General features: G+C 45.1%; 1 protein-coding gene across 6 annotated transcripts in view; it reads left to right on the forward strand.

Moving 5' to 3' along the window:
• The first annotated feature begins 244 nt into the window (after window positions 1–244).
• Window positions 245–16,870, forward strand: part of LOC100501057 (DNA dependent RNA polymerase D largest subunit) — a 68,029-nt gene continuing 51,403 nt past the window's right edge. Inside the window, exons 1-7 of one of the 6 annotated variants that reach the window (XM_020539025.2) lie at window positions 245–626; window positions 2,910–2,985; window positions 3,226–3,346; window positions 3,460–3,584; window positions 4,656–4,700; window positions 4,784–5,047; window positions 5,906–6,058. In XM_020539025.2, coding sequence (XP_020394614.1) covers window positions 2,911–2,985; window positions 3,226–3,346; window positions 3,460–3,584; window positions 4,656–4,700; window positions 4,784–5,047; window positions 5,906–6,058 — 783 coding nt within the window. In that variant the 5' untranslated portion in view covers window positions 245–626; window position 2,910. 6 annotated transcript variants of the gene reach the window in all.

The following is a 16,870-nucleotide window of genomic DNA, read 5'->3' on the forward strand; positions in this document are numbered from 1 at the left end:
GTACAATTTCTGTGTATCTATGAGATGGCACGGTCCTGACACGCACTGTGCTCCAAACCTGGCCCGGCCTATGTGGCGTGTCGGGTCTAGGCTTCCTTGATAGCCCACGTGACAGCCCGACCCGATACGACAGAGTATTCGTGCCGTACCTAGGCACGCCATAGTCGGGCCGGGCCAATACGTACTCCGGCCCGGCACGCACAATTGGACACGTATACATGGCTGGCCCCTTGCGCCGCTGCCTGCGGGAAGTGCGGGAGTTGGGTCCGGTCGGGTCGGGTCCAGTCAACCGCAACAGAGAAGGGAAAAATTCCAGGCAGCGCAGTGCGCACGCCCTGCGGCAAATACACGAATCCCCGAGCCGGGGGCGAGAAAACCGCAAAAGGAGATTCTCCTCGCCCCTTCCACTAGACTACTGGAGTACCCGACGGCCCGAGGCGGCGAGCTCGTCGGCGACTGACCGCCGCCGGAGCAGCCGCCGCCTCCCGCTGGTTCCTGTACCACAGCCTCGCAGGAGCGCCTCCGTTCGCTACGCCACCCGCCACTGTGCTGTCGGAAGGCAGCTCGGACTACTCGCGCCGCCTCGGCTTCTCCGCGCTCGCCGCCCCTCCGCCGGCGTGATCAAGGTGAGCAGCTCCTCGCATTCACACGGTTCCTGAATCCTGATACTAGCGTAGTGCAATGCTTGTGCGCATCGCTTATTCGCTTGATTCCGTCGGTTGAAGCGATCGACTCCAACCTAAACCTCCTCTCAACCTCCGAGTCGTCTCCTCCCCACATGCTGCTTTCTCTTCACCCCACCGTATCAGTGGGCCGACGGCCGGCCATCCCTTCTACGACCACAGCAGATTTTCAAGTGGTCGAGGTACGAAAGGCCACCACTCCCCCAACCGGAGCTGATCCAGCCCTCGAGGCCGGGAGGACCGCAGCAGGTCACCGCCTGCGACAGGCCACCCCTCCCCTAAGCGGAGCAGACCCGGCGCGTCGCCTCCACCTCTTCTGTGCCTAGCCCGTGCCGAGGCTATCTCTATGGCCATTGACCACCGCGATATGCCAGGGCGGGAGATGCCGTTCCACCTCGCCATTCACCTATGTGACGCCACGATGGCCAAGATGTTCATGGCGCTCGGCACTGACTGGAGTCTGCAAAACAAGCAGGGTTGGAGGCTTGGAGCGCAATGCAGGAGGCCCTAGTGCGCGGCATCGACCTGTGTGATATCTTGGTCCTGGTGGATGGTGATATCCGGGCCAAGACTTAATAGAATTAATAGAGTACTCATACCAATAAGACATATCTTCTTTTTTGGAAGTCTATCTCGAAACAACCTCTGAGTTAAACGTGCTTGGCCTAGAGCAATCTTGAGATGGGTGACCAACCAGGAAGTCTTCTCGAGTGCGCATGAGTGAGGACAAAGTGCACACGAAAGATTCGTGTTGGTCTGTGAGGACGATATATGATCCTAGAGAGCTGCCAGGAGTAAGTACCGCCGGTCTGGGAGTGGACGGGGTGTTACATTCTGCTCCTCTTCCTCCTCGCCGACGACAGGTTCTCTCTGCAGAGGTCTCGCTCACAGTGGCGGGAGGCCATCCACGCATGTGAGCAGGCCTTGGTGCTCGACATCGTCATGCTCCTCTTCCTCCTTGTCGGCGACACGGTTCTCGCCGGAGATATGGCGCTCACGGTGGCGGGGTTGGCGACGCTCAGGTCCTTGTTGCTCGTAGAGGAGATGGCACACAAATCAACCGTTGTCAAGATAGGAAGGTAGATGCGAGCCGCCCAGGCAGTCACCGGGCCCGGGGCCTGCCAGCGTATTTTTAAAATTGGGCTAATGAACGCCACTGAGCGGCGAGGAGCCCATGCAGTCACCGCTCAGGTCCTTAATGGGCTAATGAATGAATGAAACTTTATCTCTTTTTGTGGGCTGCTTCATCATTACGACTAATGGACATGAACGGCGAGGAGCCCAGGCAGTCACCAGGCCCGGGGCCTGCCAGCGTATTTTTAAAACTGGTTAAAACTGGTTGTTTGGTTACTTCCCAAGTTTGTCATGGTGATGTCTTTTAAACAGAGAGTGAGTATGGTGATGTCTTGAATGGAATATATGGAATTATGGATGCTTTGATATTTGGGTGTATCCCTGATATTGTTTCTTCCATATAACCTGTATTATGTTGGCTTTATGTCCTGTTATCTTATCTATGAAGGCATTTATTGTTTTCTTCTTCGAGAACGTGGTGTGCATGTGTTTCATTAAGAGGAGATGAAGGGACCTGAAAAGAATACAGCAGATTACAACTAAGATACAGTACAGTACTACAGTGTGTAAAGTGTCCCGACAAGACAAAAAAAGGGTGGGTGTTGGTTAGTTGTTACAGGGCATAAGTTGACCCAACTAAAACAAACATCGAAGAAATGAAACCGCCAAATTAGAGGGCATCTGGTGGTACCAAATTTCCATTTTAGTGTTGTGCCCTCCCCCTCCTAATAGGTTTCATGGAGGGATCTTGTGATCCTTTAAGTATTTGAAATGCTGTGTAGTGTAGCCTGCAAACAGCAAAACACACTAGGACACTCTACACGGTTGCATTGTTAGGGCTAGTTTGGGAACCCCAAGGGAAATTAGTTCATTTTCCCTTGGAAAAATAGGAATCCCTTGGGAAATTGGAGTTCCCAAACTAGCCCTTAGAGTGAGATTTCTCATTTAAAGACTAGTTCTATCATCATTATGGAGTATCCTTTTGTCTTTACTTTTTCATTAGTACTAATTATATATGGATTAAAATAACTGTATTTCAGTGTAATATTCAGAGCTATGTCTGTTTACACTAATATTCTTGGTGTGTTATTCCTTCTGTCTGGTTTCTACTTCTGTCGGCATGAATTATTTTTCTATGGGACTCCTGTGCAGGATGGAGCTACATCGTGAACCTCCTGAAGCTATTCTGAATGCCATAAAATTTGATCTCATGACGAGTACGGATATGGTATGCCTTTAATTTCACACAACTTCTACCCCCAACTAAATTGTTGAGCATCATTACACTTTTATACTTTTCTTTCTCTTTTTTGTGAACAGAAGCTTTCTACAACTTGTACTATATGCTTCTGGTCATCTATGCAAATGCTTACTTTCTTATCAAGTCAGCACATAGAGTAATTTGATTATTCTATTCATTACATTGTATTGTCAGAGATAACTTTTATGCAACTATTAACCATTTCAGGAAAAATTGAGCAGCATGAGCATAATCGAAGTGAGTGATGTCACTAGTCCGAAGCTAGGATTACCAAATGGTTCCCTGCAGTGTGAGACTTGTGGATCACAACGTGGACGCGACTGTGATGGTGAGCACTATTAAGCATGCTTACCTAAAAATATAATATTAAGCATGCAGCATCTAAGCATCTGCTTTGAGTGCATTTTTGTGCAAAGAGAATCAACTTGTCAAAACTTTTAGGGCATTTTGGTGTGACTAAACTGGCGGCAACAGTACACAATCCATACTTCATCGATGACGTTGTTCACTTTCTAAACCGAATATGTCCTGGCTGTCTCAGCCCAAGGGAAGGCATAGATACAAAGGTTTGTACCTTCCTGACTGACCTATTTTTTATCCCCATTAAGCACTACATGTTTTGTCTCTTTGCCAAAGTTCTTTGATTGATACCATAATTTAGTCAATGAATTGCTTTCAGATTATCTGGCCATTTTGTCAGGAGCTCTCTTTGTTCATCTGATGAACTAAAGTAACGCTTGAGAGTCCTTGACTGCTAAAACAAATTTCAGTATTACTACATGTTATTGTGCTATACATTGATGAGTTTGTTTGCTGCATGTTACCTTACCTCATATAATCCTTTACTTATTTATTTCAGTAGGTATTGATACACACGAAAACAGTATAATGCTTTTTGAAGAAAATTGTGTATATTAGTTTGATTCTTACTAGCTTAGTGAGCTATTATTCTCTTTGTTGTTTCTTATGTTAGTCATCTTGTCCTGAAATTAAATATAATATTGTAGTCGTGGTTGCATCAAAGTTTAATTCACAAGCCATTTATATAGTTTGTGAGTTGAACTAGTTAATCATGCAGTCGAATTAACTCTAACTGATTTTTTTTAAATAGAGCTTAGGCATGGTAAATTTACATAATTGCCTAGTTCACTTATGGACTAAGTGATGTTGTTCAACTGTTTACAAGTGATTTTAAGTGTTATATCCAATTTGTAACATATGGAAGCACATGGCTAACAGTAGCGTCCTGGCTCAGTTTACTTTTGTTTTGGTAGGTAATGGTGTGTTTATTCCCACAGTTTGCTCTTCATGTTTTGCCTATTTTTTGTATGTGGTATAGTAGGGTACTTTTTTTCCCCTTCATTGTATATGTTTAGTTTTCCTCTTGTGTAACCCTGCTTCTGGTATTCCAAGGGTTGCTCCTTTAGGGAAAGTAGTGACAAACTAGTGTTTATCCATGATATTATGCCTACTGCATTTTCTTATCATGGTTTTATCGATTCCTAAAACTAGTAGAGGTGCTCTTGTTACGACACTAATGTTTACACATCCATAATGAGTAAATGACCCAATGGTCCACTGTTAAGTAAAAACCACACCTTTCTCTTATAAATCACTCTTTGCTTTATTGATTGAAGAGATTGGAGAGAGAAAAGGTTCAAGCAACATGCAAGTATTGTTCGGTAAGTGCATGTTTAGTTCTATTGGTGCATATTTCTCCCACCTTGTATTAAATTTTAAATCTTCTGTATTTTTTGCTGGACAGAAGGATGGCTCTAAACTTTACCCTAGCATAGTCTTTAAGACACTGTCAAGTCCAAGAGTATTATTATTCAAGAGTAAACTTCACAGAAACGCCAGCGTGATGGAAAGAATTTCGATTGTTGCAGAAGCTGCTGACAGAATGCCTAATAGATCAAAGGGTAAAGGTTCGCTTGAAGGCCTGCCCCTGGATTTTTGGGATTTTGTACCTTCTGAGAATAAACAAGTCCAGTCAAATATGACCAAGATAATATTGTCGCCCTACCAAGTAATGTTTTTTTTCAGCTATCCATCTTTGGTAGAGGCTGTTCCATGTTGGTTTCCAGTATATAGATATACTAATTCACTGTTTTTACCCTGAGAAAAGGCTGTTTTTTTCTATTATTTTCAATTGGGTCACTGCTACTCTTGCTCGAGTAGTAGTAGTAGCCTAGTGATTTAAAATGTACACTTTTGTTTCTCAAACCATGAGAGCTGCATGTCATTTCATTAATGGTAAAACGGTCTGATTACATGCCAAATCCATGGTTTGGTTAACACTCGCCCCCTTATACATATGGAAACACAACCTCTGCTGCTCAGTTGCCTTGTAACAAGATTAGCTGCTTATCTCTAGCCAAGGTCCACAGGTGCCCTTGTTGTCTCACCTCGTGAAGCAATGCCTCCGCCGATGGTTTGAGGCCGTGTAAGATACATCGGTTCCTATGCTTCCAGAGCATCCAAGTAAGGAGAATGACCAAAGTGTTGAAACCCTTCCTCGCCGCCTTAGGCGTTCGCCGGATGCCCTTCGCCACCAATCCTAGAAGGCATCGTCGCCCTATGACAATGCAAGGGCATGTAGGCTGACTCGATGTAGACCTGTGTGCCAAACCTGACGTGAGAACACACAAGAGGTTAAGATGTGAAAGGAAAAGGGGACATAAATGGGGACATGGGATTACCCATTCCATTTGGAGTATTTTTTTATTGAATATTCTTTCCAATTATTGAATATTCTTTCCAATTACTTACAACATATGGAAAATATAACTGGGATTACCAAACAAGGGCAATCTGCTCCTTGTATCACATATATATCATGTTTCAAACACTAAGACCATTCTTGTTTCATTTGCCATATTTGCAGGTCTTCTACATGTTGAAGAAAAGTGACCCTGAACTTATCAAACAATTTGTTTCAAGGCGGGAGCTATTGTTTCTATCATGTTTACCAGTAACTCCTAATTGCCATCGTGTTGTAGAAATTGGATATGGGCTTCCAGATGGACGCCTAACATTTGTAAGTACTATGTTTTTTGGTGATTCTTGTTATCCATTCATTGTTTTTCCAGCCATTCATAATTAGTAACCTTCTTATCTTTTAGTTAACCCTATGGAATGCTAGCCTTATAGAGTAAATCTTTCAATTTTTTTTTGGAAAGTCATTTAATTAAGCAAATCCACTATACCTTTGGTGAAGTTTGTGACCTGATTTGCCATCTATTAAGTTTGCTTCACTCCATGCCATTTGGATTTTATTTTTTTCCACTCCATGCCATTGACAGATTGCATGGATTCACAACGTTTGAAATTAGGATTTGAAGTTTCTTTTCACTCCATTAGTGAAGAAATCCGGTTAGGATTGTGGCCGAAGGAGCTGTCTGGTGCTCTGGTATTGGTATGCCCCTAATGCCGGGGATCTCTTGGGGCTAGTCCAAGTCTCTCCCTGGTTATAGTTGCCAATATACTGTACTGTCAATAGTGTTAAGGCCCATTAGGCCTAGGTCTACTGCCTACATCAACATCAACATAACCTTTTAGTCCCAAGCAAGTTGGGGTAGGCTAGAGTTAAAACTCAACAAGATGTCACCAAAAGGGGAAAGAGAGAGAAAGGGGGGAAGCTTTTGAGAGCACTAAAAGGAAAAAGTCCTAATCACGGGCCTAATCACGGTTCGGGCACGTGGATAGCTTCTTTCCAAGTACTTTTTTTTCTCGAACGCGCAAGAGACATGCACATCTTTTCATTAAGAAGGAAGAGAAAAGGATCCAAAATGGATCAGTACAAGAAGACCCCCATTACGGTGGTCGAAAACAAAGAAACAAAAATACATCCATAAATAAAAGGAACCAGAAACTACTTTGATCTAAAGACCTGGGATTGGGGATGTTAGGAGATCTAAGCTTGTAGCCCCTCCTAACACCCACAGATCCCTCTCCTCCTCGGTCCTCTTGATGGCTTCATTAAGGCAGAGAGAAAGACCGTCAAAAACACAGGCGTTTCGATGGTTCCACAATATCCAGAGGCCGAGACTGATAACTGATAAGCGAGTTTAGTCCTTTTCTGGCAATTCCATGCAACTGGTCACTATATCTTTTCCACCAAAGCATGGTACTCTCTTCATAGACATAGGAGTGAAATTCTGGAGGTTAACCTTTGTCAGCAGCTTGAACCAGTAATTTCTTGCAAACACAGCTCACGAGGAGATGGTCAATGGTTTCCATTTCCTGGTCACAAAGAGGGCACTGATCAGGGTGATCAAGCCCCCTCCTCTGAAGTCTGTCAGCTGTCCAACACCTTTGCAGCGCCACAAGCCATAGGAAAAATTTGCATTTGGGGGGGGGGACATGAGTGCCAAACCCTGTCACAATGCTCAAAATATGTTGACCCAATAAATAAACTCTCGTAGGCTACTTTGGCAGAGTATTTGCCGTTATGAGCAAGCCTAAAAATGTGTTTGTCCTCTCTATGCGGATTTATGTTTACTGTGAGAATAGCATCCCAAAGATCAAGATAATCAGCAAGGACCTCCACATTGAGAGCTCCTTGGATGTCATTTAGCCAACTTCTATTTGCTAGAGCTGTATGAACAGTTCTACTATTTTGAATTCGCCTTGGCACAACTAGTAGTAATCTGGGAGCAATATCCATCACATTTCGTCCATGAATCCATCTATCTTCCCAAAAAAGTGTCGAGTATCCATTGCCAATTTCCGTGTGAGTGGCAGCATGAAAGAAGGATTTCACCTTTGAAGGAAAATGCATAGGGAGTCCTGCCCAAGGTTTATCAGGTTCCACTTTAGCCAGCCACAACCATCTCATTCTCAAAGCCCAACCAAGTTCTTTAAGGCTGAAATGCCCAATCCTCCCAACTCAACTGGCCTGCACACTCTACCCCAAGCCACCAGGCAGTGTCCCCCTCTGACTTCTTTTTTTCCACGGCACAGGAATCCTTTCCTAATTTTATCAATATCCTTGAGAACTCTTGGAGGTAAGTCCACCGCCATTGCAAGGTAGATGATCATTACTGTCATAACATATTGAACTTGCACTTTTCTTCCAGCTCTGGTCATCAAGTCAGCTTTCCACCCAGGGAGCTGGTCAGCGATCTTGTCGATTATGTATTGAGTTTGATTTCTGGAAAGCTTGCTCAAAGACAGAGGCAGGCCAAGGTATTTACAGGGGAAAGAAGAGATCTCACAAGGGAGACACTCCTATCTAAACACAACTCTATTGGGATATTCCATTCCTTCAAGTCCCTTTTGATTGCCTCCTCCCATGTCAAGTTTTGTCGACCTCTACCTCTCTTCACATTATTGTCCCATCTTATGATGCCTCTATGCACCGGTGACTCTGGGGGTCTCCGGTGGACATGCCCAAACCATCTCAACCGGTGTTGAATAAGCTTTTCTTCAATTGGCGCTACTTCTAGCCGATCGCGTATGTCATCGTTTCTCACTCGGTCCAATCTTATGCGCCCACATATCCAACGCAACATACGCATCTCTGCGACACTTAGTTGTTGGATATGTCGTCTCTTAGTAGGCCAACACTCAGCCCCATATAACATAGCAGGCCTAATCGCTGTCTTGTAGAACTTGCCTTTCAACTTCTGTGGCACTCTCTTGTCGCATAGGACTCCCGATGCTTGACGCCATTTCATCCACCCCGCTTTGATTCCATGGCTAACATCTTCAATATCACCATCTCTCTGTAGCATCGATCCCAAATAACAGAAGATTTCTTTCTTTGGTACTACATGGCCTCCCAAACTTACATCTCCATCCTCACTAATTGTAGTACCAAAGTCACATCTCATATACTCGGTTTTGGTCCTGCTAATTCTAAATCCTTTTGACTCTAGGGTCTGACGCCATAACTCTAGCTTTCTATTTACTCCTTCCCGGCTTTCATCTACTAGAACTACATCGTCAGCGAAAAGAATACACCAAGGGATATCTCCTTGTATATCCCTCGTGACCTCATCTATCACTAAGGCAAATAGATAAGGGCTCAAAGCTGAACCTTGATGTAGTCCTATGTTAATCGGAAAAACATCTGTATCACCATCAGTTGTTCGGACACTAGTCACAACCTTGTCATACATGTCCTTGATGAGCGTAATATACTTTGTTGTTACTTTATGCTTATCCAATGCTTACCACATGAGATTCCTAGGTATTTTATCATAGGCCTTTTCCAAGTCGATAAAAACCATTTGCAAGTCCTTCTGTTCCTTATATCGCTCTATGACCCGCCTTATTAAGAAAATTGCTTCCATGGTTGACCTTCTAGGCATGAATCCAAATTGGTTAATGGTGATATGCGTCATCCCTCTCAGGCGATGCTCAATAACTCTCTCCCATAGCTTCATAGTGTGGCTCATGAGCTTAATCCCTCGATAGTTGGTACAACTTTGAATATCTCCCTTGTTCTTGAAGACCGGTACTAATGTACTCCTCCACTCCTCGGGCATCCTGTTTGATCGAAAAAAATGGTTGAACAACTTGGTTAGCCAAACGATAGCAATATCCCAAGGCATTTCCACACCTCTATTGGGATACCATTCGGGCCCATCGCCTTGCCCCCTTTCATCCTCTTTAAAGCTTCTTTCACATCTGATTCTTGAATCCTGTGTACAAAGCATCTATTTAGATCATCAAAGGAGTCATCCAATTGGATGTCCATGGTCTCATTCTCACCATTGAAAAGATTGTCAAAATACCTCTGCCACCTCTGTTTGATGTCTTGTCCTTTCACCAAGAGTTGATCCATCTCATCCTTAATGCATTTAACTTGGTTGAGGTCCCTCGTTTTCCTTTCTCGAATCCTAGATATCTTATAAACATCTTTCTCCTCTTCCTTTGTACTTAGTCTTCGGTAAAGATCATCATAGGCTCGGCCCTTTGCCTCACTCATAGCTCGCTTTGCAGTCTTCTTTGCCACCTTATACCTCTCTATAGGTCTACTGCCTATATATATATATATATATATATATATATATATATATATATATATATATATATATATATATATATATATATGTTCTATAGTCCATAGGGACTGGTCATCTCTGGTTAATCCCAAGGTTAGTAACATGAAGTTATTTTTGGTACACCTCCGCGATATGATTATCTTCGAGTGTTTGGATGTACGTGTTATGTCTTGTTACCACCACGTGAGAGGACTAAATTGAATGCTCAATCTGTTGAGTGTGCTTTTCTTAGATACAGTCCTGAACACAAGGGCTATCGTTGTTATGATCCATCTACTCGCATAGTTGTTAAAGCGGTAAGGCGACAGGCCCCCCCTTTAAACTTTTAAGCAGTAAAGCGTAAGGCGAGGTGACACCTTAATTGTTTAGATAAATATAAAAAATTAGACCAAATATTATATATGTATCACTAATTCATACTTAATAACCCATTTCAGTCTTGTAGAATAGAAAAACAGAGTAAAAGAAAAAGAAAAAGCCCACAAATTGAGAACTAGAGAAAAAGAAAAAGAAAAAGGCCCACAAACAACCCAACAACACCTAGGTTAAACCAACTCCTCCTCTCTCTTAGGCTCTCAGCCGCCGCTGCCCTCCTCTCTTCCTCTCTGGACGCCTTCCTCTTTCCCTCTCCCTAGCGCCGCGCGCTGCGCCTCTCCTAGGCTCTCAGTCACCGCCGCCCTCCTCTCTTCCTCCCCCGTTGCTCTCCTATCTCCCTCACCCCGCACGCCGCGTCTCTTTCGGCGACGCGAAGGCGCCACCGCGTGCGTCCTGCGTGCCGCCGTTGTGCCTCTCCCGACCCCCTGCATGCCGTTGCCGTGCCTCGCATTGCCCGAGAGTAAGGCGACAAGACACCTTATGGGTCCCAACCCGCCTTAGCGTTTAAGCAAGCGATGCTTTAGTGACGCCTTAATAACTGTGTCTACTCGTCGTATTCGTATTTCTAGAGATGTGAGTTTTAATGAAAATTGCCCCTTCTTTCACAACCAGCCCACTCACTCATATTATCCCACAGAGTCCACCTCTTTCATGTGACTTCCTTCCATTCCCGATTTTTCATCTGAACCATCTTCTATATCCACACCTGATGTCCTCATTCCCATAACACCACCTTCTCCTTCATTTTACTCTTCCAAACCTCCTGTCATCCAAACCTACATTTGTCGTTCACGCTCTATTCCCACTGCTAGTCCTGATACTGATCCTGTTCCAGATTCTTGTACTAATAATACTGAGTCTCAAGATGTTTTTAATTAGGGATATCAACTTCATGATCGTGGCACCGTTGAACCTCTAGATCGTATGGTTTTCCGCGAGCTGGTGTGGCAATTGTTGAACCATCCACTTATCAGGAGGCTTTTGGGATTCCTGAGTGGCAACTTGCTATGATCGATGAATTGTCTGCTCTTGAACGCACTTGTACTTGGGATATAGTTCCTTTACCTTCGCATGTTGTTCCCATCACATGTAAATGAGTGTTCAAAGTTAAGACAAAATCTGATGGTTTCGTTGAGAGATATAAAGCTCGTCTTGTGGCTCGTGGTTTTCAACAGACTCAAGGACTTGATTATGATGAGACCTTTGCACCTGTTGCACATATGACTACTATTCGTACCTTGATTGCAGTTGTCGCCTCGTATTCTTGGACTATCTCTCAAATGGATGTCAAAATTGCTTTTCTTAATTGTGATCTGCATGAAAAAGTCTATATGCATCCTCCTCCTGGGGCTGATGCTCCCCCAGGACATGTTTGTCGTCTTCGTCGCGCCTTATATGGTCTGAAATAAGCTCCTCGTGCTTGGTTTGAGAGATTTATTTCTATCATCATGGCTGCTAGTTTTTCTTCTAATGATCATGATTCTGCATTATTTGTCCATATCTCTCCAAAAGGTCGCACTTTACTTCTATTATGTGGATGATATGATAATCACAGGTGACGATTCAGAGCATATTTCTCGCGTTCATATTCTGAGCCAATTTGTATCCACACCTAACTCAGTTCATTATGGTCATTTGCTTCGTGTGCTGAGATATTTACGTGGGACTGTGTGTGTAGCGGTGGAAGTGGTGTGGATAATTATCCGATCCGATTCGAATCCTAATTATACGTATATGGTGGAGTTATTATGGATAATCATAATCCGATCTACGTGTGGATGCGGAGTAGGATATGGTATCACCAAGATCCGACGGATATGGAGTATTCGATATTTGAACATGAATTATCTGATGCTTAAAATTGAATAATATCCGATTAGCTTGTCAAGTACAAGATAGGGAGTCAGTCAACAATGATTGTTTACTGTCCAAATAAAACTGAAATTTCTATACGGTAGAACATGAAATGAAACACTATCCACGACAGAAATCAATCGCCACCCGCAACCCAACAGGCAACAAGCCAACAAGAATCAATCACTGATCTGCCGATCACACCGTATAGTGTGTGACGTAATGATATTTATTATTTACCTACTTAGTCATTTATTATAGCTATATTCAAGTTATGTTTTCAATTATTAAACTTTAATTTATGAATTATTGATCGCTATAAAAAATAGATGTATACATGTATTATCCGACCTTTGAAATCCGCTTCTGCCACGCTTGCGATCCGACTCTGCACCATTTTCGACATCCTAATATATCCATATCACTATCCGCAACCGCATAATATCCGCTCCGATCTGAATCCAACAATAAAAATAGGATTAGGATATGGAAAATGCGTTATCCGCTCCGATCCGTTTGCACCCCTATGTGTGTGTGTGTGGGCCGGCACCTTTGTTGGGTTGACGACCCATTAGAGTTAGGGTTCTGAGTCTATATATGCAACCACCACCTCTATGCAATATAATCAAAGGGTTTCCTACAAGTTATCAAATTAGGTTTTCACCTCTCCCTACCCAACAACCGCCGGCTCTCTCCCAAAACTAGCAGCTGCTGCTTGCTCCTCCTACCTCTAGCCGCCAGCACCCTCCTCGTGAGGCTCATCCTTCTCTCCCGGGGGCGGCCACCATCCCAACCGTCGGTCACCTCCTCCCCGGCGTGACCATCCACCGGGGACCCTGCGGAGGTGGATCTGCGCGCCCCTGCCCTCCCCCGGCTCCGGAGGCACGGCCGCGGTCCCCTTCCCCGGCCACGGTGCGGTGCCCCCTCTCCAGCTCCTTGTGTGAGCCCCCTGGTGTCACGCGACCCTCCTTGCGCTCCGTCGTGGCTCTCTTCACCTCTGGCGGCGCGCGTGCGGCCAACCCCTCTTCTCCTTTCCTGAGTGCTGTCGTCTCCTTCCCATGGCCACTGCAGCTTCCTCCCTCTTCCCGTGTCTACTACAGCTGCCCCCGACTCCCTTATCGCTCACCCCTGTGCCGGTGTCTCCACTCGTGCAACCCCCCGTCATCGCGCCGGCTACTTCCTCCCTGCCCGCGCTGATGCCATGCAACGCTGTAACACCCCGTCGACTCTTGGACCGGCGGTACTTACTCCTGGTGGCTCTAGGACCATAGACTATCCCCACAAACCAACACGAGTCTTTTGTGCGCACTTTGTCCTCACTCGTGCGCACCTGGGGAAACTTCCTGGTTGGTCACCCATCGCAAGATTTCTGTAGGCCAAGCACGCTTAACCTGGAGGTTCTTTTGAGGTAGGCTTCTGAAAAAGAAGATGCACCTTGTGGTATGAATACTCTATTAATTCTATTAAGCGTTGGGCTAGGATATCACCATCCACGAGGGCTAGGATATCACAATTCACCCCCTTAGAAGACCGACGTCCTCGTCGGTCAACCCCAAGCCAGGAACCTCCTCTCTTGGCCACATATGTCTGCCAAGTGTCGTCATATGCCATGCCATGTTGCCACTCCGACCCACATGCGCCATGCGCCATATGTCCGAACCCCTAGCCTAGACACACTCGTGAAACCACGAGGGTTGGCTCTGATACCATTTGTAACACCCCGTCCACAGCCGGACCAATGGTACTTACTCCTGTCAGCCCTCTAGGACCATATGTCGTCCTCACAGGCCAACACGAGTCTTTTGTGCTCACTTTGCCCTCACTGATGCACACCCGAGAGGACTTCCCGGTCGGTCACCCACCCCAAGATTGCTCTGGGCCAAGCACGCTTAAACCAGAGGTTCTTTTGAGGTAGGCTTATGAAAAGAAGATGCAACTTGTTGGTATGAATACTCTATTAATTCTATTAAACCTTGGGCTAGGATATCACCATCCACTAGGGCTAGGATATCACAGGCGCCAACCTTTAGGCCTCTCCCTCAAGCTTCTCCTGTCGTTGGCGTCAAACTCCTTCCTGCCAGGCCCGGTGCAGGCCCTTGCTTGGCTGGACACGCCCCGTCACACTCCCCCTTCATCATTGCCTCCGTCGGATCTATCGCTGATGGGCCTTCTCGGCCGGATCCATGTTGCTGCGACCTTCCCGGCTTGATCCGCTGCCCCTTTGGCCGGATCGTCGTCTTCATGGCTGGATCCGTCGCTGCCGTGGCCTTCCCGGCTGGATCTGCTGATACTCCTATTCTGCCGCAGGCGTGACCACCATGACTGGCGGGTATCCTCGACGTCCAGACGATCGAAGAAGCAAGAAGGTCGGCCTGCTGGTGCCCTTTTGTTGTGTTGTCCTGCTGACCGTTGACCCTCGTCCCGAAGAACAGGCTACTGTTGCGTCTCCCGACCACGACCACCTCGACTTCGGCTACCTTGACATCCAAGGGCTATCGTCTTCTTGGAGTCCACACCGGTCTCTACTCGAACCACAACATTCGCACCCTCACGACGCTGCGACTGCGGGGGGATACCAACCCGTCGCCTCCTACCTTCGGCTTCTACTCCAGTCTCATCGTGTGTGGGGCCCCCGTTGCGACTGCGTTGGGATGTTAGACTGTGTGTGTATGTGTGTGTGACGACACCACTATTGGGCTGCCGGCCCATTAGGGTTAGCGTTCTGAGTCTATATATATATAACCACCACCTCTATGCAATATAATCAAATGGTTTCCTACAGGGACAAGATCCAGATGTTTACTCTATGCTTCTGATAGCCCACTTCAGTTTCATCCTTTGATGCAACTTGGGCAAGTGACCCGATTGAACGTTGCTCTATTACAGGTTATCGATTCTCCTTGCATCCTCCCCTATTGCCAGTAAATCCAAGAAGCAAGCAACAATATCTTGCTCTAGTACCGAGGCAGAACTTCGAGCTCTTTCTACTACTGCTGCTGAAATTATTTGGTTGCGATGGCTTTTGGCTGATTTTGGTGTCACCTCTGTTATGTGATAACATGGGTGCTACACATATTTCACATGATCTAGTGAAGCATGAACTTACTAAACACATTGGTGTTGATGCATCGTTCACCTGGTCTCATTGTCATCAGAAGATTATTGATCTTCAATATGTGCCCTTAGAATCTCAATTCGCGGATTTATTCACGAAAGCACAAACCAGCGCACAACATCAATTTCACTTGATCAAACTTAATGCTTAAGATCCTCCACTTCCACCTTGAGTTTTGGGGGGGGGGTGTGTGTTAAGGCCCAGGTCTATTGCCTATATATATATATTATGTAGTCCATAGGGACTGGTCATCTCTGGTTAATCCCAAGGTTAGTAACAAATAGTACCACTGTTCTAATTTTTTAGCATGTGTGGGTGCATGATGTTTGTGCATTGTGTTTGGATGTTTATCTTTGTTACAGAGAGAGGTAGACAAGTGATGGAGCAATATAGGGAGCGAAAGGACCTAAACATGAATTTCATAGACCTGGAGAAATCTTATGACAAAACACTAAGGTGTAGTGCTAGTTGATGAAAGCCGAGCTAGAGTAAATTGGAAATTGGAGCTGTGGCGGGAGGCCCTAGAGTCCAAAGGTATGTGACTTTGGCACTACTACATATGAGGAAACATATGAGGAAGGAGATGTTAGTTTGGAAATTCAAGTAGTGGCCAAGAAGGATACCTTCAGTATTTAGGAATTAGGATCAATACTACATAGGGATGGGGATATTGATGAAGATGTGAGCCATATGATCAAAGTTGGGTGGATGAAGTTGTGTCAAGCATCCGACGTTCTGTGACAAATAGAGTATCATAGAAGCTAAAAGGCAAGTTTCATAGGATGGCGATTAGACCTGCTATGTTGTATGCTGCAGAATGTTGGCCCACAAAATGACATATTTAGCAAACAGGTGTCGAGGAAATGCCTATGTTATGTTGGATTTGCGGCCATACAAGAAGGGATCATGTACATAATGATGATAATGATGATATACGTGATAGGCTAGAGGTAGCACCAGTTAAAGAAAAGCTTGTCTAACACTGATTGAGATGGTTGTCAAATGGACATTTCTGCCCAGCTGTGAATTCAATACCTTGGCTGTCATTCTGCTGAATCTCCCACCAGCATTCTTAAGCCCCTCAGGCATCCGAAGACAAGGTTCAGCTAGGCGCTAGGCGGAATCTAGGCGGTGACCCATTGCCTAGCGCCTAGTCGGGAGTACTCGGTCTTAGGCGCTTCTAGGCGCTTTTCTAGGCGTTTTGGCAATATAGCCATAAATTATATATATATATTATGTATATAACTATATATACGTTAATACGTATATAACTACTATATATGACTATATGAGTCACAGTAAGTATAAAAAGAAGGCCAGTAGACATATCTGATTCCTAGCTTAGCTTACTCTTGCATGTTCCTAGCTCCTGCAAGGCTGCAACACATTTTGACAGCTAGTAGTTAGTAAATTAGTCAATAGACAGCTAGCTGTTCATAAAAAAAATAGAAAACACTAAATTGTGACTTATCTGGATGATTTCAGCAGCCTCCCA

Source organism: Zea mays, chromosome 1 (assembly GCF_902167145.1).
Source record: "Zea mays cultivar B73 chromosome 1, Zm-B73-REFERENCE-NAM-5.0, whole genome shotgun sequence".
Taxonomy (NCBI): domain Eukaryota; kingdom Viridiplantae; phylum Streptophyta; class Magnoliopsida; order Poales; family Poaceae; genus Zea; species Zea mays.